Source organism: Nylanderia fulva, unplaced genomic scaffold, assembly GCF_048542155.1.
Source record: "Nylanderia fulva isolate GAGA-0341 unplaced genomic scaffold, ASM4854215v1 Scaffold5, whole genome shotgun sequence".
Classification (NCBI taxonomy): Eukaryota; Metazoa; Arthropoda; class Insecta; order Hymenoptera; family Formicidae; genus Nylanderia; species Nylanderia fulva.
This window is the reverse complement of record NW_028190587.1, coordinates 2,909,751-2,935,986: the sequence shown is the minus strand read 5'-3', so window position 1 is coordinate 2,935,986 and position 26,236 is coordinate 2,909,751. Positions and strand designations below refer to the sequence as shown.

Below are 26,236 nucleotides of genomic sequence, written 5' to 3'. Positions count from 1 at the left end.
AAAGACCTCTAGATCACAAGCAAGTTAAAATATAATAAAACTTAAGTCCTTCAAAATTAACGTTTATCCCAAATTTTAGAATATGCATATATCTGTAGATATAGTCATCTCTTTATATGTTTGTGGCATTTGTTTAGAGAATATTCTCTATAAAAGAGAAATAATCCAAATTACATCCTTTGTAGAATGCAGTTAGTTATGGGGTAGAGAGGGCGATTGTGCATACACGCATTGAGCCGGCTTTCTGCGTATGGAGATATAAACTGACGTCGAAACAGTTTGACGGACGAGATCGTGTAAAGTTCAAAATACAAAAAAACGCACGACGAAGCACCTGTCAAATCACATTATCGGGCATGGTCAACACCCGTGCGTCGATGCCATATGCCTCGCATGATCGCGCGGTTACGCGAAATATCGAAAGCGTCATGTATTGTTTTTCCTCTCTTTCCCCATCTTCCATACGTGCTTTTTCACATGAGCTCGCGACCGACAATGATAAGCGGCACTCGGTCAAGCGATCGAGTAATTAATGACAAACAAGGGGAAACGCTTCATCCGCCAGCGGTTTTCCGCTGGAAAAGCTTCGAGACATTCAATTAGGCAACTCGCCAATCGTATATATAATCGGGCGAGAGCAGGTCGAATATACGATCGTGCCAAGTGATCGATCAATTTTTTTTACGACATACTCTTACTCGTTCGCAATCGCGAGAGCTATGACTCGTTGCAATATGCAAATTATACAAAGGGTACACGCAAAGAAGATATTTATCAACATTTTACTTTTTCTGACATTTCCATCATGGTACAAACAGAATTAATCGTTCAAGATCGTGTGTGCAGTCTGTTATATTAAAATTCTATTATTTCACGAACAGGCTTTGTAACATTCGATTGGTAGTTATAAAAAATTAATATCAGCAAATATTCGCATATATTACGTGAAAAATTAGGTGATTAGGTTTAAAAAAATATATTTAATTAAAACTATTTTTGAGATTTTATCAATTGTTGTTTTAAAAAAGTGACAGTTTCAACCATCACGATGAGTTATACGCATACCTATGTAATGTCAATCAAAATTGAAATAAAGATTAATTAATTGATGAATAATTTTTAGAAAAATTCTTAAAAATTTCATAATCTTAGAATCTAAAAAATAATTTGAGCTCAGAGTGGGCGAAATAAATTCGTTTGTTCACTTTGTGTGTAAGCAATACAAATCGATGTCATTTAAGAATAATGTTGCGAAATAAACGGATCACGTCAGACATATTTTCTCATGGAAAAACAGAATCTAAAAAAACATTTGTGATATGACTATGATCACATTAACGCGATGCGGTAAAAAAATGCGCTCTACTGTCTCACAATTAGAGTGAGGAACGAGATTTCGACGGGCCGGTTACTTTTTCAATTCCGGAAATACGCTGTGCGCCAAGCACGATCGATATCTCGACGAGTTCCGCAAACTCCCGACGATGTACGAAACCAGTGACGCTCGGACTGCATCTAAATTTATGATACATTATTCTACTTAAAATAGATCTGCACAATTATCTCTTTATTTAAAAAAATATATATTACAGATTTTTTTTTATAAGCGAATGCAAAGAACTTTCACTTTTACATAGAAAGATATGATAAACTTATCACCTGGCACTTATTTGTATGCTTCGATTAAAATTCTCCGTTCATTTACTTAATCAAATTTTATTGAAGATATTAATTTCACATATAGATATATGCATGACAATACAAAATTTATCGCATCGTTAAGATTTCGCTGCATAACTGTCTAATGATCGTTCTTATGTATATGCGCACTACCTACTGCAATTTGCGCATTTTGACATATGTAGCACTTGATTAGGGAACGCAAAGGTCGCAGGTTACGGTGCTCGTTATCCATTGTCATATACATTGCAATATGCAAATCTCATAAGCTAGACACATTCGTGATGTGACAATTTCCATTTCACGTATATGTAGATGTTCTTTCACACGCAAGTGTTTGACCCCGACCACAACGAGAAGGTCAAAGATCAGTAACCACAACTGTACTCCCGAACGAATCTAACAGGCGCTGCCGGTGACCGGCTTACTTAAAAGGCCCGGCAGTAGTGAATGAATGACGAGCGAACAGTGTGTGAATGTATACCTGCGAACCCTCGTTCCCCTTTTGTCCCTTTAAGAGGGCAATAAATAGAAACATTCGACAATCAGACAAATAACGATAGCCGGGTACGGATGTCACAGTATTCTATAGCACATTAGTGACATTTGTTGGCACGTGGCACTGTATTGTGTTGTGCAGCCTCCTAATTTGACACGCTCAAGTTACGTCAAATCAATCGCATTTTACGGGTGCACATAAGAAAAAAATTAATTTCAAATTATTCGATATCTCTGAAAAGACCAGTTAAGAAAAACACAAATGACACAAGTGTGTTATGCACTTGAGAGTTAATTATTTAAAAATATTGTTCACGCGAGATCACAATAATGACAAAAATATATCAAAATACTTTGCTTTCTGTACTATACTCGAAAAAATACACACAATTGTATACAATTTGAATTCAAAAAATGGATATAAAATATATACGATCTATTGTGATTAGTCCCAAAAATATTTTTAAAGGGACCTCTGCCTCCTCCCTATCATTAATACAATTAGAAAAGATCCTGACCGCTCGATCGCTATTTGATCCGCTTGTCGATACGTAAGTAGGATAAATAGGTGCAGTAAAGCCTTACCTGTTGCCAGTGATCCTCGAGCGATGGCTGGGCCGAGAAATATCCGGTGTCGTGTATGTCCTGCAGCTCTCGAAATATATTGCCGCTCGGTAGGAGCGTATCCATGGCTACGCGCGACTACGAAGTCCCTCGCGGCGGCCCTCCGCTTCGGCCTCCTCTCGCAGGGACGCGGCGGTCAAGCGCCAAGCAAAGAGCAAATCCAATCAACCAACTGGCCAACCAACCGACGAACCAACAAATGACAAACTGACACGGCCGAGCCCTGACGCGACACTCGCTCGTACTCGCGCTCGCGACACGATAATAAATCAACTCGATTCACTTCTGCGGAACGCGGCGTCCGCTACGTAACGGCTACTCGCGACGACTCGCGCGGCTCACGTACGCACGTAAATATAGCAGGTAGCGGTGCGAGCGCACGTGCGTATCATCAGTGAGAGGTTTCCCCCTCTACTGTGATAGACGCGAGACAGAAACACGGCGACGAGAGACGATAACGTCTTCACTCCGCGAGGACGCCCGGACGAATGTTCCGATCGCGGTTATGAAAGGACGGGTTTTGAAAGCGATCGATTCTTTCCGCGCGAATCGAAGATCGATTATCGATTATCGGAGATGACGATTACTCGATTACTCGCGCACACAACACGTCGAAAGATGGCACTCTCTCTCTCTATTCCGCGCGCACACAATGTCGAAGAAAAAATTACGCTTCGTTACTGTTGTTGTTTCTGCATCGTCGGAGAAAAAACACACGATTGAAACTCACTGCGACGACATCACTCGTGCGGCTCGACGCTCTGTCTGCTGGCGTCGCGTGCACGGTTCGCTTACGACAGTATCCATCACACACGGATATGAGGGAAACGCGGGAAAAGAGGCGCGCGAGGCAACATCAAAATGTCGGCGCGAATCGTCGTCCTTATTGCGCCGGGTTCTCACCTTTTTCCTCTTCCCGAAACAATTCCGTGCATTCACTGATAATGAGAAACACACACGCGACCGTCTCTCTCTATCTCTCTCTCTTCCGATCTATCGTATCTTGCGTACCGGCTTGTCTCTCGCGTATATCAAGAAGCGAAATGCCGGTCTCTCTCTTTCTCTCTCTCTTTATCTTCTTTCTTTCTCTCTCCCTCTCTCTCTCTCTCTCTCCGCCTCGTCGTGTCACTACACGGAATCGCGATAGACACGCACGATCGCTTCGGATTGCACGTCACCGAGTAAAAGAACCACGGGATAACACTTGCGAGATTTATTCCGTACGGACCGGCGAAATTCCCGATCACGAAAGCGAACAGACTCCTCCGCACGAGTGCCGAAGAGTAACTGCCGTTCCTCTCGCCGTAACTGAACGCGAGCAGCTCCGAGGGCGGCCGAATGGAGCCGAGGACGCACGATTCGGCGCGACACGACGCCGCTCTCGGCGGCCGCGCGACATTGCGGCAGCACCATTCGATCATGTCGTGATGCCGGTCGTAGATTTTGCGCGAAAAAAATAAACACGCTACGCGGGGAGCCGGAATCGACGACTCCTTGTGTAGACTTTTTTATTCCGCATAAAATTGCACCGTGTAGGCAAAGTGGCACTTTGTGTGCGTGTTTTCTGTACGGAAAACGGCTGATTTCCCACGCCGCCATCTAGCGGCGACGCGGTGAGTGAATAAGCCGCATTCAAAGCCATTGCCTACGGCTGAACCGCGTTCAAAGTCATTGTCTACGGCTTAAGCCGTGGACAATGACTTTGAACGCGGCTATTCCCGCACCGTGCCGTCGCAAGATGGCGGCGTGCGATCAACTACCTCGCGCACAGAAACGTGCACAAAGCCACTTTGCCTGCACTTGTAATACAAAATAGTATGTGTATCAAGTGCGGAAAGTTGACAATTGTTCACTCGTGTGGGATGGTTGCACTCGCCTTCGGCTTGTGCGTCCATCCCCCGCACTCGTGACCAATTGTCAACTTTCCGCACTTGATACACAATATACTTTAAATCTTGATACTAATATAATTTAAATCAATTGTTTCTTTTACCAAAGAGATATATATATGTAACATGCATGTATGAATATATGATTTGAATACAACATGGCGTCGCGATGTTGGTTATAGATTTTCGTGGAAAAAATACGAACGCTACGCAGGAAGTCAGAAATAAAGTTTATTTAAGGACTACTTGGATCAACAACTTATTGTACAAATTATTCCGTAAGGCGTGGAAAATTGCACCGTCTAATTCCTGAATCTTTAATGGTGAGTAGTGAGAGAAACAATTGATTTAATACAACAATATATATGTATAAATTTATGATTGGCATATAATATAGTATAGCGTTGCGATGTCGATTAGAGATTTGTGCGGAAAAAAATAAACACGACGATGCGCAAGAAGCCTAGAACAAAAAATATTTAAAGGATCATATCGACAACATATTGCATAGACTATTCTGCAGGAGTTGCACTGCCTAATTCCTGAATTTTTAATGGTGAGTAAGACAAATAATATTGATTTAATAATAACATATATGTATATGTATGAAACATATGATTTGAATGTAATATAATGTTACGGTGTTGATTGTAGATTTGTGCGGAAAAAAATAACCACGACGTTACATAAGGAGCCAAGGATTTAAGGATTTATTTAAGGACTCATATCGACAACTTATTGTACAGACTATTCTGTAGAAGATTGCACCGCCTAATCCCCAAATTTTTAATGGTGAATAAGAGAAAGAATTGATTTGATATAACATGTATATGTATAAATATTATATTTGTTAATATAATATGTGCTTATACATTTCAAGCACGATAAAATAAAATAAAATATTAAAATACATTTGGCAATGCATTAATTTTTGATGATAATTTATTTTTCTAGTCAGTAATTAAATAAAATGAGATTTGTACCATAAATTTTTGGATATTTTTTTTTTTACATTTAAATATTCGATCATTTTTCAAACATATATATCATATATTTTTACATATAAAAAATATCATACATATACATACACAATTTTCAATATTTTACATAATTTTACATAAAATAATTTAATTTTGATATTTTGAGCAACAATTTTATTCTTTTTACGATTTTCTACGATGGGAACAATATATTCTTGAAATATATAATTTTGTTGTGGAAATGATTAAGTTATAAGATTAATTAAAAATATTATTGTGTGTATATATATATATATATATACAATTAAATACTACGCTGAAAAAATATACTTTACACATTTTTTTCTTTACGATCAATTCTTTAGTGAAAAAAAAATCTGCAACAGTATGTGCGCAAAATCTTCCATAATTTGTTCTTTAATTGCATAATTTCGCAACAATTGCAAGAATCGAACATTATTTCAATTACAGCATTATAATCATTATCTTCGCAAACCGATATTACGTTCCGTTTGAATTACGCATATAGACAATACGCTTCGAATTCCCATTCAAACAGTAATAGAGTAAAGGTTGCCTTTAATTTATGTGCCTATCTTACTTTTATACCCCAACCACGGTCAATTATTCAGGATTCTAGTTTCAACTTTGCGCGGCAAAGATTTGTAACTAATGTATTATGCATCAGAAACAAAAACTTGGCTAGAAAAATTTTGCAAAATCTATTTAGAGGGTAGAAAAATATAACTTTGCTATAAAAACTATAATTTATATTTATCATTTCTTATCTTGTTTTATTAATCTGAATCACGGAAAAAAAGAATTAGCTACTATAGCTAAATTTTAGCTGTCCATATATTACAACCTGAAATTTAGTTATTATGCCAAAATTTTAGCTATGGTAACAAATATTTTTTAGCCATAGTTTAACGGAGAATGTTATAGCTAAAAAATATTAGCTGTCATAGCTCAAATTTAGGCACGATAACTAATGTCATGTGTAATATATGAACAGCTAAAATTTAGCTACGGTAGCTAATTCTTTTTTTCCGTGATAATGCATCTCACACATACGTACAAACATATATTAAAGTTATTATTATATAATGTTAAATTAACTATTCAATGAGAAAATCATAGTTTCAATAATGTTAAATTAAATTTCATAAAAAAATCAAGAAAACTTGTTAACGGGTGCTTTTAACTTTTATTCTATGTATTTATTGCATATTTTACATTTACATTTTTTCTATTAAGAGTATTATTTTTTAAATATAGTTTTTTTATAAAATATATACATATATAAAAGAGCAATATGTATATATATAAATATTGCTCTTTTATACATGTATATATTTTATAAAAATACTATATTTAAATATATATAAATTTATTATTTTTCGTGTAGAATAGTTTCATAAATCTATCTCTAAGGTTGATCCTAGCCAAAAAGATTTGCATAACATTGAGATTTAACTGAGAGAAACGGTTCGTTCTGCGAATCGACTACGAGAAATGCACAAGCACGGAGCATACGAACGCGCAGAATTATTTGCAAATGAATAATCGCTCGTGAGTCAACCGAGAGAACCGAGAGAGAGAGAGAGAGAGAGAGAGAGAGAGAGAGAGAGAGAGAGAGAGAGAGAGAGAAAGACGAACGCCTTGTGTCGCCGTACATGATTCATGAATTTTGCGCGTTCGTTAAAGCCTTTCTATAAACGCTGGTACAGCGCAAGGGAATGCCAGACGTAAGCAACGTTTATGGCGAATGGAATTAGAAGACTGACCGCGCTTATCAGACCCGTACCTTGTTTCCGCTCGAGCTATCGCAGTCGAGCTATCGCTTGTTGGAGGCTGGCCGTGCAATTCGAAAAATATTTTTTTAATCGATTATTGTACTCGAATCGCTTTGTTTGCGTGCTCGACATTTCTGTCGCACTACACAATCGGTCTATGTGAAGTACAGCTGAAAGAGTCTTGATCGTAACAATAGCTTGGGATCGATAGCGTCTCGATCAATGATACTCTATTGACAATATTTTTAAAAGTGGTATTTTTTACAAAATTTTAAATGCATCTTTCAATCGCAAGTCTTATAGTAATAGATAGAAATATCAAAGTAAATTACACGTAATATTTTTCCTATTTTCTTAAATCCGTAATTAGCAAATTACAATGCATCAAATTATACGTACATACATATGTATGTATATTTTAAATTATTTTAAGGGGAGGAAGATCCTTTCTCCAACATTTATCTCGAAATTGTTCTATGTCCGCGGGAGTACTGCAGATATTATCTGTTAAATTGCGAGCAGAATGTATAGCACTGCGTTGGAACCTGACCTCATGTAACCTTTCAACTTCGGCTGCGTGTTTCTCGGATACATTCGCCGTTCAGTAGGTTAAGACGCCCGGCACCATAAACATGCTAGCCGCAGTTGGACTCAAGCCCAACCCTCGAAAAGCTTTCTTGTAACGGGATACAGTAGTACGTCGATTCTTGCCGCGAAACGAGGGATGTTTGTTGGACACAAAATCTTTCTCTCTCTCTATCTCTCTCTCCTTCTCCTGCATGCTGCGCATATCCCAATAAAATTACTCGATTGGGCATCCGGGTCCCATTAACATATTAATTCAATTATTCAGTTTAGAACGTTATATTACGCTGATCGATGTTTGTAAACCGTATTGCATTTCTAGCATGAAATGCTACGAGCATACGTAAATAATTTAACAGGATGGAACGTCGAGTTTCAACCCTTTGCTGATCCGAGTTTTAGTTAGGAAAATAAAGCGATATGATAATTAAATATAAAATATCGTGAGCATGCGAAATATTGGTGCAAAAAAGTTGTTGCTCTTAATGCCATACAATTTTGTTATAAATATTCCACTACTGTAGCAATTTTTATATACATATAATATTGCATTACTTTATGCAATGCTACATTAATTACGATAGCATAATGTATTCTTTATCCCTATTATATTTATATATTATTTTGAATAATTAAATAATAATATCGCTGTGAGATATTATTTACGGCCTATAATAAATAACTGTTATTTCATAATATTTGCAATTATAAAGCATATATAGGTATACATGAAAATGATATTTCGAAATGATGATCAAATCTTCGAAAGTGCTCGTACTGCTCGTCATGATTTTCATAAATCTTCACACAGTTATAAAATACCTTGTTAAAAGCTGCTTTGCTTAACAAGATTTATATATTATTCCGCAACAAAGTTTCTTTATATTTCTATCACAGACAAAGATTAATAACAATAGGCAGCCACGTCGCCAATATTTAGTGCATGTTTTTTCTTCTTCTAAATCGCGCCAGCAATCCCGACGATCCGTGCCTAGAGCGCAAGAAACGTGCTAAAAATGACGTAATCTCGGTTGCATAATGCTACGGCAAATGTTCGCAGCATATGCGCCACTATTCGTGTCAACTATTATTCTTCGAACGACCCTCAGCGCGGCGTCATTGGCCACGCTGCGCATTCGCGCATCCTTGAAACCGGAATTTATGGGACGAGGCTGTATATAGACACTTATGTGGTCTACCGTCTAGGATTTCTTTCGATAATGTCGCGTAGATCATTTCGTGAAATTGTAAACGGTATTAGCCGAGCGGAACGTATCGAAGATATGTACGAGCATCTTCGTCAATGCCGGAAGTTACGACGATAATTATTATTAACGGCTTCCAAAGAAGAAATCCCTAATCTCGTAATCCTATCGCCCACGCCAGATGATTCTAATACGTCGTGCTGAAAATTTTCGCTAGACAGATTATGCCGACAAAACGTATAGCGACGACTATGACGTCTAAGCCTTCGAAAATAATTCTTAATATTTCTTACGATCAAAAGAAAATATCGCGATTATATAAATTCAAGATATAATAAGAAGTTACATATATGATTAGTTTAAATATATGGTTTCTTTATTGAAATGTTATGTCGTGCAGATATAAATGATGTAAATGTTGTATCTGAATTTTCATTTACGCTTCGATGCTTGAAATGTCTCGAATATTTCCGATTAATATTTGCGTTGATTTTATTATACTTTAATAGTGTAATAAACTTTAATCGTGCAATCGGTATACACATATACATATAATTATCTCGTGAAGGAGATCGAAGAGAATGTTTTTATAGGAATTTAAATCGTGAGACTATGTAAGTCTCACATATTTCTATGCGTAAAGCGCGATGGAGAATGCCGACACGCATAAGGAAACCGCTATCGCCATGGGCGACCCTTATGTCCACGAATTTGGACGCTATAAGTTTGACAAAGCCGTCGATTTAAGGAACCCTCTTTTCTCATCGCCGATACCGGAATGGGGCGATCGTCTATATAAGAGCTTTTCCGAACGTACGTGTAAATATTCCCACAAGCGGGGATCTGAACAAAATTAAGGTAGAATATAATACACATTCCTAAAGATGATGCACATGATACGGATTAATCAATAAATTATCAAAATAATAAGTTTTACGTAGATATCAAAAAGATTTTCATTGGAACTAATTATATTAAAATGTGATTTTGTATTTTTTACAATATACATATACAGTTGTATGTGTATATATATTTTACATTAATGAAATTAATTCAATTTATTGAATGTAAAATACTTATGCAAAAAAGTGTGTTTTCTTAGTTTTGTAAACGAACGCTGTCATTAATTTTGCTAACGAGAACACAACAAATATATCTATATTATTTTAATTCCTAAAAATATTAAATTGATACTAAAATCGACATACACGTAACTGCTGTATGTATTCTATATATATAATTTGATTATAAAAACAGGCAAACATTGCACAATGTTATACTTAAAGAAACATAAACGTATATTTTCCACTCGCTTTAATACTGAAATATGGAACCGAGGTAATATATTAGTGATATTTCTGAAGTCGAATCTTTATCCCTCTTATTCGAGTCGTGGCACGCGTTATATATATACCACCGAAACCTTCGTCACACGAAACGTGCCCGGTTTCTCGACCAACAACACGCCCACGCCTATACTCTACGATCCTTCATCTTTGTAAGCGAGGGTTAAGTTTAAGGGTAAAGCAAACAACCCTTGAAAGAAGTCGCTATTTGATCGATGCGCGATCCTGTACTCGGTTATTCGTTTTCTGAAAAAAAAAAAAAAAAAAAAAAAATTAATCCACATTTGTGACAGTATCAACAAAAATATAAGAATAACAAAATATCGTATATATCACATATATCCCATGATCAATATCAGACTTTAATTAGAGATTCTTAATTTTTGTAAGTTTTAAAAAATAGATTTACAGTATTTTACAGTAAAGATAATAACGTAATTTGACAAATAAATTTGATATTAAATGATGAAGACTAATTTCATATAGAAGCTGTGTTGTGAAAGAAGTTGTCGTTCGTCCTTTCAAAACATTTTGTGTTTTTGTTCTTCTTCGCAATTGTTTTTACCAATTAGCAAAGTTAAAAGATGACAATTTACAGTAATGATCAAACGAAAGAAAATGTACTTGGCATTTTGTTCGATTGATTTTAATATTCTAATTCCTTCCGTTTACATATCCAATTTAGGAGAGCCGGAACTTCTTCTGAATCTTTTTTCTGATGTCGCATTAGTTCGCTGGCAAATGAAATATTCGGATGTTTTATCAGTTATTTCCACGCTCTCTGGCATTTCGGCGTCCTGTCTCGCTGACCTAGTCCGGCGTTTTTGCTTCGCAAGCGCCAAAACTATTCTTATGTTTTCTCTCTCGCTATTTTCCGCCGCGTTTTGATATAGCGTATTCGCCGCAACACAGCTATTCCCCGGAGGATAAGCAAATCCCGTCGCTCCGTTACAACCGTATACAAGGATACGCGCTACTGCCACGAAAGTGAATTAACTTTATATTAGGCCGTGGCGGAAGATCGTCGTTACTTTAACCCCAACACGACCGGAACCCGTGCGAAAGCTTTTTTCGCTTGCGAGAAAAGGAGAGAGGAAGAATACGGAAATTTCTCGGTAGTATAAGATATCTCACGGGATATCGTGCAATGGGAGGAAGAAACGGGGGGTCAGGTCTTTTATCTCGACTCGCCGCAAAGACGACCGGTGAGTATAGACTGAAAGGCTTGGGGGTTGCAGAAGAAGAAGAGAGAGCTAGGGAGAGCGCGCGCCCGGCGGCACGAAATTTCACTTAGGCTCTTGTCGGGGGTGAATTGTGGAGGATGAGTCGTTGCGAGTATTCCGGGCTCGACATCGCGCCAAGACGTACCTATACCGCGCGCCGCGTGTTTTCCTCGTGTATATCTCAATGCCACGAGCGGCACCGAGCCGCGTCGAGGAAGGCGAAAAACAAGCCGGCAAGAAAGCGCGCTTTAATGGACGAAACGAGTTTCCAGCCACATGGAGCGCTATTGCTTCCGCCTTATTTTCCGTCCCTTTCGTCAACATCCCTGCACTAGATCGCGTAACCTCACGTTCGCCGTTTATGCTGGAACAACACTGATCATGTCGATCTATCCATTTCGAGCCACATTCAACTATCGGACTTTTGACGTTTATGCACGTCTGCAGCCTCGTCATTTATACAACAAAAAGAAAGAGAAAGAGAGTTAAATCAGGAAAAAAATACAAGAAATGAAAGACTAATTTCATTTGGTTGCAAAATGGATATTCCGCGAACAGTGATCGAACTATGCCGGGAGTGCAATGGGAAGCCACCGGATAATGGTACTCCGCGGGAATCAGGAGAGGAACCGCACCGATCGAAAACACATCGGACGGGAGGATCATATGCACCCGCGTGAATATTGATACGCTGATATCGACTGTAATATATTATTCGGGGAGGGACGTGCGCGATAATATTTTACACGCGGCGACTTCATATTTTATGCAAAAGGCTGTAAAACGCAAGCGGCCGCGAATAGTTTTTGATGATTCCTCTGCGGACTGTGTTTTATGGGAAGGCATACTCGCGCAGATTAGGATTTCTCGCGCATCTTAGACATTCTTTCAAACGGAATCGCCGCTTCTTACGGAACATTAAACGAGAATTCGTCCGTAATGAGGATGCGGTTTCGACGGAATGAAACGCGCGCTTTCCATGTTACACAGCGTTACACAGAGTTTTGCATAAAGGACTTCTGCAGAAATTTTCAGTTTGTTTTTGTATACTTTTCACGGTAAATCCTGCAGGACCATGCTTTCCACTTTTGCCTTTGTAGGCGACCCCTGACCCTGCATACATTCGTTGATATTTCTCTTGTGCGAGCGAAATTTTCGGCATACTTCTCGCTACTGCTTTGTTCGTCATTAATAAACGCAGACCGTATTAATCAAGCATCTCTCAGACACGCAATGTATATTTATGTTTCGAAACGCACTGATTGACATGTAGTTAGTAACGCGGACAACGAGCACACTTGAATGATATTCATGTAGCATGACTGTCAGTTATCAACGCATCGCGAAGGAAGGATCAGCTTAATGATCGAGTGACTGGACCGTACGATGAATCACTCGCCGTGCTCGGAGAAGGGAACTGAACACGTTCTAGATAACTAAAATTAAAATTGAAAGATCGCAATCTTTCTCTAATGACATTAAATCTTAAGTATATTTATGATCATTGCAATTAATGATCAAAAATGCTACGATATATTTCTTCAAAATTTGCATTTAATGAATATCAATTGTTTATCAATAGCATACCTAAAAATTTTTGTCAATTTATTCCATCATAATATAAATGTATTTACTTAATATTGCACGTTATATTCACGATTTTATGAACTATAGAGTATAAAACAAATTGATATATTTGAATTAATTTTTATACATCAAAAAGATTGATTTTAAACTGATTAAGATAGATAATTTGAAAAACGATACTTCTTTTGATCATTTATTGAAAACTGAGAGCTAAAATTAAACTCTCATTTTCTCTGCAATTTATAAAAGCAATGATTTTGGCAATTATTTAGTGACAAACACCACATTTTTTGAAATCGAATCACAAAATTAAACAGTTAGTTTTAATTAAAGATATATCTTTTCTCTCTCATTAAATGTTCCCGTATTATTACTGATATTAATACAGGTATCAGCTGATTTCAGTAAAAAAAATGTATCGAGTTTAAAACAAACTTTATATTATTTTTTTAATTACATTCTTTTTAATACAAAATAATACCGAATAATTGCACGCGCTTATGTTGTTAATTCATTAATTAGTTAATTCAAAATATATTTGTAATCAAATTTTCTGTATTGTAATTAAATTTTCTTAAAGAAATAATCAGAAACCAATTGTAATTTATTTGTTAAATTGAAATTTATCTACACGTAATAAAATCTATGCATTATATCTACGTACAATTTAATATTAAATCGCTTTTTTTAGATTTAAACAATATTAACATCAGTTATAATGAGAGAATATTTATTGAAAGAGAAAAGATTACATATAATTAAAATAAACTGTTTAATTAATTTAGTGACTCGCTATAAAAAAATATATGGTGCTTGTCATAAATAATGCTGATTTCTGTATATAAAAATTAAAATAGTAATATATTGTGAATAATATGTTACAACAGTTTAAACTCAATTAATATTTTTTGATAGATATCAGTTGATAATTATTAAAAAAATATTAATCGAGTTGAAAGTATCGTAACATATTATACACAATATTTTATTATTTTAGTTTTTATAACATATTATAATTTTAAAATTTAATCAGCAAATATACAATTTAATTAGTCGATGCCAATCAAAAAATATTATTTGAGAATAAAGTAGGTACATGCCTTTTTTTAGAAAAAGATAATTTTACAAACATGTAAAGATGTTACACAATTTCTTGTTTCGTAATTAAAAATAAACTTCATGTAACTCGTCAAACGGAGTTGTGCAAGTGCAGTACAAAACGTTGCAACATGCTGAGCAAGATGAATAGACGGAAAGGGGATAAAAAAATGGCGAAATAGATAAAGGGAATTTTTCTCCGTACACCGGAAGAAGTACACCGCTAACAGAGTTCGAAAAAGTTAAACTTTATCGCTACCGGAGAGGAAGTGAGGGAATGAAAGAGAGAAGAGTGTCCCGAGGACGAGGATTCCTCCTGACTCTCGGAGCCAACTCTCTTTGTTCCAATTATCGCGGCCTACCCCCGACTAGACGAGCTTGGCCAGCGACGCGATTTGACCTTTTCCGCTTCCGGTTAACCGCACGCTATAGTCGGTTATTCTTCTCTCTAGCGACACGATTTTTACTGGTGCTCAGGTGCTCTTGCTTCCATCCGCGGTCTCATAAAATGTTAACGTACATTTGCAGTGTGAGAAGAATTCCCCGACAAATTGCCTTTTACAACATCCCGCCGCGTTCCTTTGTTCATTAACGCGTAGCCTGATCATAATAAAAAGCTCTTAATTAATTAGCAACTGCACACACAAGATCGTATAAAATATAACCGAGCTTTTTAAATGTACGAAAAATTCAAGTAACTTTGCGCTCTTTTATTCGCTTTATATTAATTTTTTACGTCATGAAATTTTGCTTTGTGAGATGGATATTTTTACTATAAAAATTCGAACGATTAGAAAAATTCTCTGACTCGTATAAGGCACAATTTTAATAATTTTTGAAGACTACTTATAAAAAAAAACTTTAATAGATGACAAATGATATTTATCTACAATTTAATATTGACGAATTATGATTGCAACAACATGTTTTTCTTGACAAGTTGAAGCACCACTTTTCTAATCGGAGCAATTATCTCAATACGAGGGACTGTTGGGGAGTATAGGTCGAGCAATCGAGACATATACATATATCGGTACGGTTTACTTCGGGCATGTCGGGCACTTAAAAAACATCTTTCGTGGGGTGATTTCGTGGGGCAAGCGTTTAAATGGTCTGAAAAGGGTGGGTTCGAACCGTCGGCGAATAGGCAGTAGATTCGGGTGGGTTGACGGTGGTAAGCGAGAGAGAGAGAGAGAGAGAGAGGACAACGAACGAAAGGCTGACGGAGTTACATTGAGCCAGATGGATCGGCGATCGTTTGTCGTTCTTAACGCCGCGGGAGGGCTCAACGGCGGCGTTGATATTCACCGACTGATGCCGGAAAAATTACCCGATTAGTTGGCATCCATCGCACCGCACCCTTATTCCCTTCTCTTTCGAAGGTGCAGCGACCCATCACCGTGCTCTGGCCGCTTTCCCTCCTCGTTCATCCTCGACCGGCTTTTCGACCCCTTCAGACCAGGAGTTCGTCGAAGCGCCTGGAACAAACTCAGCGCAGCGTAATTCGCCCTCATTAATTAGGATTTTCGCGGCGAGAGAAATTAACCAAAAGCGGCTAAAACCACGGTAGTGCGCGGGACAGTGATTTGTTTTGTAACGTTCGCCATCGTCGCTCGCGATAGAGAGCGAGAGACCGTAGTTAATTGATATTTAAATTTTCTTATTATTCGGAATGAGAATTAATAATATATTTAATCCGCGAGAGAGGAAGATAAAATATATCTTCCGTCTCTCATCTGGCGTGTTATTTTTGATCCGGGAGAACCAACAACTCTCTCGATGTTTTCACGAGGGCTGTTAAGGGGATGCTTGCGGTTTATATCTCAAACGTTTCAACGACGACGTATAATTGCGCCGCGAAGTCACCCGACATAACCAGACGTTCGAGACTGCGGTTGGATATCCGCGGTGCATTGTTATCGAGACAATGACGTAGAGTGACGGTCGACAACGTACGAGCAACGAAGATTCGCGAGCGCGTCTCGGAGCAGCGTTCGTTCTTGATAATGTAACAGACAGCTCTCGGAAGGCGGTTGGGATATGGAGGGCGGTAAGTGTGGCTTAGCATGGCTCTTAATAATTCGGGCGTACCGGAGTGCCTCGCGTAGAGTAGGCCCTTCTAACATACGCTTACGTGTACCTATATATATATATATATATATATATATATAATACACACACACACACACACACACACATATATATTCACATATATCTGCTCATTTATAGCGGCCTTACCAAGCTTCATCCTGATGGTGGACACGGAGGGGTCGACTGTGAAAGATCGAGAGCACGGGATGATGGCCGCTTGAAAAAGCACGTAAATTCGCGCTATAGCTGCCGCGCCGCTACAAGACTTTTATCGCGCAGAAACATTTACCGCGCGGCGCTCGGCATTTGCATGCAAACGCGCGATCGTGCCCCATCTTTCCACCACCCGCATTTTCCTCGTGACACGAAGGTTACCGCCATCCTCGTGCCGTGTCTCTCTTTCCTGATGCTGCTCTTAGACTACTCGACGACCTCGTCTTTTTGCCTCTATCTAGTGGTCCCCATCCTCGCAAAATCTCACTTCCTCTCTTCGATACCGATATCGCACGCGTAAAGAAAGAAAAAAACGCAACCCCGCAAGCAAAGCGTCCGTGATGACGCTTCTTCTATTAAATGCTTACATTCTCGGAATATCGAATTTTTTACGCAAAAACCATATATATAATTTTGAAAATTGTTTCAATCAGCATTTCTTTTCTATATGAATATATATATCTTAAATTATGAAACACTATTTTGTTAATGAAGCAAACAAATAAGAAACAAGTTGTACACATTTTATAATATTTTAAAGGAAAATATTATATAAGCTTTTCCCTTATTCTTATTTCAAAGTAATTTTATTTACTAAATAAATAAAAAAATTAGATAACTTTTTATGGAAAGTAGATTAAATATTTTTTTTAAGCAACTTGGAGATTTTACATTTAATTCAAATAATTGATTAAATAATTTGAAAAATTCTGAAAATGTATCTAAATGTTTAAAAGATATAGAATAGTCGATAGACCACTTTTTCTTTCATGAAGACTCAGCATTGACAGGATTAATTCAAAACGGTGAGACATACATACATAGTACAGTTATCGTTTCAAACTTTTTTAATGAAATATTGATTTGAAACTATTCTTATGCCGTAAATATACGCGGAATGTTCATGCATCATCTCCCCATTCTTTTCTCTGCCGGCGAGATGAGGGAAAGTGCTAAGAATAATGAAAGCACGCGCCATTACCATTGAAGAGACGAGAATTTCTCGAACCGCTGCATTTTTAAGGATAAAATTATAGATGCTTTTATTTATTCACAACTCGAGGATGTTTCCGGATCATCGCGAAGAAATGAGTGATACTATAAATGAAGTGAACAAATTTAGTCAACAATAGATTTTTAATAATTTGAGAAAGAGAGAACAAAATCATGATTCTTAGATTGAATGTCAAAGTATGCAACTACACAGAATTTGAAAATAGGAATTCTTTTTCATAAAATCAAAGATTCCTTTTCTTACATTCTAAATATGTTCGAAGTATTCTAAACAGTTATGTTATTTTTACTTATGTCAGTATTTTTATAAGCACATAATACATATATTGTCATTTTTGCTTTATTATTTTTTTTTAAATTCTGTAGGTATTTCTAACTTATATATTTATAATAACCACGTTACATTTGATATATCAAAATTTATCACACAGATCTTCATCATGAATCATTCTTGTTTCGTATACATTCGCGTTACAAAATTTAATCCATGCGCGCAAGTACTTAATAAATATTTTTCTCTCTGTCTTCCACATCACTGTGTCCTTGATCTGTTTGGGTATGCATAGCGTCGTGGTCATTTGTAACGCTGAGCCCTTCTGGCGCAGCATCTAAGCGGGCTTCTCGCGGCGGTGAATCTACTTCACATCTCTCTCTCTCTCTCTTCCTCCTCGTTCATGCCATAACCGTCGCTAGCCAGCCCTTTTTCTTTCGTGATGGGGCTGACGTCACGCGAGAAAGCGACATATCACCCACCGGCAGTCATCCGCCGACTCGCAAAACCCTTCTGACACGACGTGACTCGCGATGTTAACCGGAGACACCGGACGGCAACGAGGAAGAAAGGAAGGAAGCAGGGAGAAGAAAGAAAACCAAACGGACCACGGGGACGAGATGAGCGACGGGACGGGAAGAGGAGTCTCGGAGTTTAGATCCATCCAGCTTCTTCGTCCCCTCGATCCGCGACCGGAGGAAGAAGCCGACCTCCGCTCGCTCATCCACCACATTCTGCTCCACCGTCCTGCACATCCGGCAATCTCGTTGCATCAGGGGAAAACGTGTCCCGCGAAGATAATGAAGCTGGCGAGGGCGGAACTATACGTGACTTATCCGGCGGATAACTAGATAAATAGTTACCTCGCGTTTGGCGCCGTCGAATTTATGACTGTGGTACTCGATTTCTTCGGGCGATTCGCCGATAAGTGCTTCAAGCTATCACTTAATGTACATGTTTTATTTCAACGTACATGACATGTAGTATATATACTGAATAGTAAAAAAATACAGTATTGTTTATTAAAGAAAATAGAGATTTATTTTATATTTACAAGGATTTGATATATCTCTAAAAAATTCTTCCAAATTATTGTATCACTTAGAAAAAAGTTTTTTTTAAATTTTTATGCGGTTACGTGATTTTATTTTTCAAGTATATCATAGTATTTGTAGTATGTTTGTGTTATTGATTTATATATATATATATATATATATATATATATCTGTAGGTATAAATAACAAATTAAATGGAATAACAGAATGAAAAAATAACAATACAGATAAAATAAAATAACAATACAGAGTGTTTCGCGAAAAAGGTTATAAAGCTTATACATATGAATAATTTGATTTGAAGAAAGGATATGTAAATATAGATTGATATATAGATCTAAGACAATTTCAAGAAAAAGAAAAAAGAAGGTTATTTATATAGCTCTCTCTGAACCACTATTAATAAATTAACATTATCCTCGGTTTGATAAGATTCGGGCAGTCCTCCAGAGTGTATTCCGAGAGCAAACCATCACAGGTGCGGAAAGCTACTAGAGATCGAAGGTCGCTGCAAACCATTACGATAATCCCGTTGGACCCCTGGTGCCAGGGATTTGACTCCGGGCAAAGCAGCGATGGGAAGAGCTAAACAGGTTTATGGAAACTAACTGAATACGGGAGAATAAAGCGCAAAACGTATTTTCCGTATCCTATACTTTGCTGAGTTTCGAAGTAAAATGTTTTATCATAAGAGAGTACGTGTATGTATGTGTGCACGTGTATTTGTGTGTCTTCGTCTTACATAAAATTTGGATTAAGCATAGTTATAACTTATAACAATAATAATTGCTTTATGGAAGGAAACATACATTGCAAAAATATCACGGCAGAAAATAGAAATGCACAATCAACCCCTCGGTTTATGAGAGAGCATCAGAATGTGTTTGTTTTTTTTACTTCTTGCTGATCTGTGATATGGAAGAGCGAAGTGTGCCTCTCACGGGAAAAAAAAACACACAAAGCCGAATCGATACCATACGGTGGATTGTTCTGTAATAGTCGGGCCTCATGATAGCCCTTTTCCCGGCAATGCGTCACATCGGCTGGAATGACTACACGTGTTTCAAGGAAAGACACGATTGGTCCTATCGGAGAGCCTAAAAATAGAAGAAGCATCGAACGTCGCTTGAATCCGTGCAAGAATTTTCCTGGAATAAAATACATCAAGCGAGCTCTCGTATTTATTCAATCGCGATTTCCATCCAGGAAAACACAAAAGGAATTGTACATAATTTTCCGCGAGCAATCATTTCGCTTGCATAAATCGCGACGCGCGATTTCTAACTGCACCGTCGAAGAGGAACGGCTTTACTTCAGTGAAAAAGTATTCATCCATATTCTGCGCCGTAAAAGCTGCACATATACGCTTCTTCCGGAAATATTTTTCTTGGTAACGCGCCAAGAGAGATGTCTCTTTCACTCCTCGTAAAGTTTGAGAAATATAAGTACACGGGGGAATGGTATATCGCGAGGTGTTTTGTTTCACAATTGGGCCGCGATAAATTTGCGATAGCTAAATTGGAATCATTTCTCGATTCTTTGATTCTGCAACAATTGTTGACGACGAAGAAAACGCGCGTTCAATCACCGCGGAACGAGAGAAAGGAAAGATGAGATGCTTGTACGAGAGTCTTGCGGATACGGAATTGCGACGGTCGCTCGAAGCCGTCGAAGGGACGCGCTTTGGGGAGGTAATATCGATTTCCCGTTATGCCCTCGGAGGACCGCGTTCTCCGAAGCATTCAATTGATCCTGGTAGCACACATTTGTCGTTGGAAGAGCGCGCCGAGGGTTTCCACTTTCGAGAGGCTGTCACTTGCCGCGGTCGATATCTCGCCCTTCTCTTCCACGCGTGGTACCCTTCCTATCACTACCTTTGAGATTCCCGCTCGCTCTTATGAGCTCCTGAAAAATGTTCCGCCGTTTCGTGTAAATCCATTTTATCCGTCCATTCATCTAACCCACCGTGCCCCGCGCGTATAAGCTCGTAGAGCCGACGAGAATCGATGAACCGTGCGCGTGTTCATTCCTCCGCCTCCCCGAGTACTCAATTAATCCCGTCCCAGTACACGTACAACGACCATGTCACAAACACGCGACTCTCCGCTTTCGAGAGGCCGTTGTCGCCTATGACTAGTAGTACCCTCCCGTTTCGCGACGTCTTTAAGAACGCTGACTCACGTATTATTACGAAAACTGCTCGTTAACTTCTTGCCAATAGGGTCGACGTGATTCAAATTAAGAACGCGTTATCCGCGCCTTTACAACGAGAGAAGCGTGCGCGTTCGTCTACATGTATACTTAGTTAGACACTTGATCGATACTTGCTAAATTATTGACTCACTCTCTCGCAGTTCCGATATAAGAGCGCGGCTAAAGAAAAGCACGGGAATAATGAGAAAATATCTTTATGAATTTGCATGCTCGCATAAAAATGTTATTAAAAAAAAAAAAAAACGATGTGGCAGCAGATGCTTAATGTAATTAAACATTTATTATGATTGTGATAATGAATTTTTACACCGATATTATACGTTATATCTGTATATAAAATTTATCGTCAAACATAAAGATTCATCTAGCGCGGATTTTAAAGTATCCCCCATTCCTCGACTGCAAGTAAAATAAGAATATTCGCTTGGGGTCGCGTACTATTCACGGAGAATCAAGCATAAAATTCGAGTAATTGCGCGTACCGAGGAAATTACGCTCAATCTCTATTCATATGGAGCTCCGTAAAATCCGCTACTCTTCCGGTCTCTTCTTACTTTCGTAACTATAGCATGCACTGATAATCAAGTGCATTTTGCTCGCGGAAAGAAAACGCTCGCAACTTCGACAAAGTTTGTCGGGACAACGTTGAAAGTATGCCAAGTGCTGTAAGCGAATCATCCTACCACCCTCTCGTATTCCAGCGAGCTTTTAAAAGTATACTTCGCTCCACTTCAGGCCCGCACCCGTCCTCGCTGCGCTGTGTAAGCTCATAAAGCCTGCTGAAGATCGATGAAGGGCGAATCCCACGTTCGAAGGGTCCCGACATGAGTGAAGTTTGCCGCGAACGGTAGTCTAACTCGCGTTGAAATCTGCTCGGGGATTTACATCCGGGGCGTGAAACGTTTTTCAGCCCGGACGTCACCGGGACGTCGGAGAAACGCGAACTGACGGATGGCGGAGGCTCTTTATCTCGACGGAGGATGCGGTCTTTATCGGGTCGGGAAAGTATGTTAGCCGCTGGTATCCTGGCGAGATTAGAATGTCGGAATCGGTAAGTTGCGGACTAGACGGCCGTTTGGTTGGCGCAGATAAAGCGGCCGTACAAAGGTTTGTACCGAGTCGACTCTGACAAGAGAGAGAAAGAGAGAGCCCGGATTGCCAAGTTCGCGAAATTCGTTTGACTTTAAACCGATAATAGCGAAAGGGCTGGACAGACTCTCGAGTATATTGCGGGATTGCCGGTCATTGTTGAACCAAATTGGCGCTTTCCATTCAACCCAAGATACATTAAATTTGTTTTCAACAAACCCGTATACCCGTATTTTCAAATCTTAATATCGTCAGCGAAACTAACTCGTACTGTAACGTGAAAAATTTACATCTACGATTATTAGAATGTTAAATGAATATGAGATGAATATGGTGGTTTTAAAAATTGGAGAGCTGACTTGAAAATATTCTTATTATTAAATGTATTTGTTATATAAAATAATAAGTGGGATCATCAAAAAATATTACATTTACTTTATCTTATTTTATTTTTTCGAAACAAAGTACTTTATGTACGCCCTATATGATATGAATCAAATATAAATTATAAACATTAACTTTAACTACACGTTGTCTCATAAAAGCATTTCTTTGGTCGCATTTCATTCTTTACAAAGTGAAATTTATTCTACTTCTGCTTTTACGCTTTCGCAAACTCTTAGATTTTACGATCGTCCCCGCTGCGTGAATTAAACACAAAGTTGATAAACCCGAAAGAATGTTTGGATTTTCTGGGCAGATATTGTTACTGGGGCGAAGATGGAGGGAGGTCACGAAGGGGGTGGCAAAGCATTCCGATCCTTGAGTGCGCCTCCCTCGAGGATGCTGCGTTGCACTTATATGTGGTTGCTAAATCCCACAATATATACATACATATACGAGTGCGTATGTACACATACACACATACACATAATCTTTCATATATTTACAAATTCTTCCTTGTGCAGATGCGAATGTGCAAATGCACATTTACTTGCGGTTATATATTAATAGATATATGAGAGACGAAGCAGCTCTTTCTACCTCAAAACGTTGCTTCAAACAATTAAAAAATTTGTTTAGACATTTACTTATTAATGCGTCCGCCCAAATTTAATTGAAAATCGCACATTGCTAAAGTGTTGTATACAATGTATAATATATGCTAAGTTGAATTATACGACTTTAAAAAAAAAAAAGAATCTCTGTTAAACTTAAAACGTGTATTACACGTATAAAGTTTATAATTCTAAAATATTGAACACATTTTTTTTAAACTAAGTTTATCCCTTGAAACTTTATTAATTTTTTATTATTTTACGGAAGTAACTCTTTTTTGTATATAAGCACCTCCGGCTCTGTCGTATATAAAAATGTCCTCGTAGCAAATTACATCGGTACTCTTGCGAAATTAATTTGCTGATAATAATCCCGAAACAAAAAGAGATATTCCGGCAATATAATTGCATCGTTTGCAAAGTTGAGAATCCTTCACGCTTGACAAAAACAAACGAGATGGGAATGAAGATGAGAGGAATGGAGGGACGGGAATAGGTATACGATAGCGCTTGTAAGAAGCTGTAACTGCGTGGCGGCAAAGTGACGGTGGATAGATGAAATGCCAGTCTACCGTGCGGTAGTGACGCGAACCACGCTGTCGTAAAATGGATGTCGTACAGGTGACAGCTGAAAAAAGTATGATATATTAGCGACCATTAGGTAAGAGGAGGACCACGGTTGCACAACCCCCGTCTTAGAAACGCGGCTAATGGCGCTCAACGTTAGTGCTGCTTCTTTCGGTAGGTCCAAAGTGCCTACTAAGAATGATTCGAGGAGCAACTCACAGAAATTCGCAAAGAGTCGATGGACGGATGCAAAAAGTAATATTGGGACATATTTGTGAGAAATCTTACAATTGGACTTGCAAGTCTTCTCTTTATATTTTTTATTATTTTTGATAATTTATTATATACAATTGTATAAATTATTTTATCAATTTATAAATAACTTTAAATGTCCAAATATGTAACAATAGAAGGATAAAACTTTTTCTTTATAGATTGTTTGAATGTTATATATATTTGTTATCAAACATTTGCACGAGTTATTTAATATTGTAAAAAGCATCGCTAACTGATTCCATTAGTCATAGCAATATTGGAATTTTATAGAGTTGTAATGGAAGATGTTGCATATTATATAAAATAAATAAATCACAGAAATAGAGAGAGAGAGAGAGAGAGAGAAACCTTTGAAATATCTAATATATTAAACAAGTTCCTATTAAATTCAATCCCAAGATGAAAATCTGCATTTTCTATTAGCAAAGATCTCGAACGAAAGAAAGACCTAAAATATATAGCGAGCGATTTTATCGCTTCGCTTCAATTTTCTCGGGAAATAGAATTAACGTCAGTCAAAGGACGAATATGCTCTCGTAATTTTGATTCACGCGAAGCCCGTTATCTTTTACATTGCAGCTTTCGGTCCTGATGCAGCTGACACTTTGATCGTGTAATTTTACGAACTCGCCATGGACGAGTAAAATATTAAAATTAAACTTGGATAACACTAAAAAAATTCTATAATATTAATAAAAAAAACATACATATTAATAAATCAATAAAAATAAAAATTCTATATTTTCATATAACATAATATATATTTTTTGCTCTTGAAAAATTTTGTATGTTATATGTCTCCACATAAATTTCATGTAATTAATACACCACGTATATCTCTTGCCAAAATATACATTAAAATAATATAGTAGAGAGACTATATTTTCAAAGTTTTCTGAATCTCGTATAAAAAAATTAAATTCTGATAAGCTATGCGTGAGTTTTTCTGATAAAAGCTTACATTTCATTAAACATCGGCTTTATTTAAAGACGTCTGAGCGATTCTCGGTTGACTGTGACGCGAATTATGTGCCAAACACCAAGTATGCGTACAAACGGCCATTACCATTCGATCGTCGTAGTTCGTATGCCGCGATATAACGAGTCATCGGACTCCGAGGCCTGCCAATGACGGAATGAATTATGCAGTCCATCCGATGGATTATAGTGAGCAGAGGATGTATGGTGACGCGCGACTGGTACCGACTTACTTATTGGTCGTAGAGCGTATCGAGCTGGCATGCATGTGAAATTAAGCATGGATCGTTGCTGTGTACATACAACAATGCAGAAATACTCGTGCAGTATTCGTGATTTTATTTTGAAACTTTACCTTTTATGAATTGTCTGTTAACAAATCTAATCGAATTTGTGCGTATTATAAATCACGTAAATTAAATAATACACGCAATAAAAATAGTCATTATTTCTTTATTTTCCATTCAAATAATGACTTCTTATTCCTGTATTTTATATTTTAATTACAAAATTATTAAAAATTAATCTGTTTAATATATTGGCCCTGTAAATTTTTTTAATATTTTATTCTAAACCAAGTTTTCTTTAAATATAATTACAACTTTAATTTCTTTATTTTCCATTCAAATAATGACTTCTTATTCCTGTATTTTATATTTTAATTACAAAATTATTAAAAATTAATCTGTTTAGTATATTAACCCTGTAAATTTTTTAAATATTTTATTCTAAACCAAGTTTTCTTTAAATATAATTACAACTTTAATTTATATTAATTATCTTCTCACGTCAAAGATTTGGAATTTCTCTGACACGCTATAATTCGCTAGAAGTCGCAGAATTTTCATGGAACGATCGCGCGTCGAGTATTCGCGAGCGGATCTCGCAGATGCCTCCACTAAATCTCAAAATCGCCCTTGGACGGCCCTTGCTTGATCTAGCTCTTACTATCGTCGTCC

The 26,236-nt window shown here is 37.6% G+C and overlaps 1 protein-coding gene and 1 long non-coding RNA gene across 2 annotated transcripts in view; one reads left to right on the top strand and one right to left on the bottom strand.

Annotated features, from left to right (window-relative positions):
* Nucleotides 1-4,084, bottom strand: part of LOC114941625 (Krueppel-like factor 6) — a 315,820-nt gene extending 311,736 nt beyond the window's left edge. Inside the window, exon 1 of the mRNA XM_085486964.1 lies at nt 2,764-4,084. Coding sequence (XP_085343090.1) covers nt 2,764-2,868 — 105 coding nt within the window. The 5' untranslated portion in view covers nt 2,869-4,084. The remainder of the gene's footprint in view (nt 1-2,763) is intronic.
* Nucleotides 4,085-4,879: 795 nt separating this feature from the next.
* On the top strand, nt 4,880-5,504 carry LOC114940492 (uncharacterized). Its single transcript, XR_003821464.2, has 3 exons — nt 4,880-5,014; nt 5,089-5,247; nt 5,346-5,504. It is a non-coding gene; the product is annotated as an uncharacterized LOC114940492 (long non-coding RNA).
* Nucleotides 5,505-26,236: the final 20,732 nt, after the last annotated feature.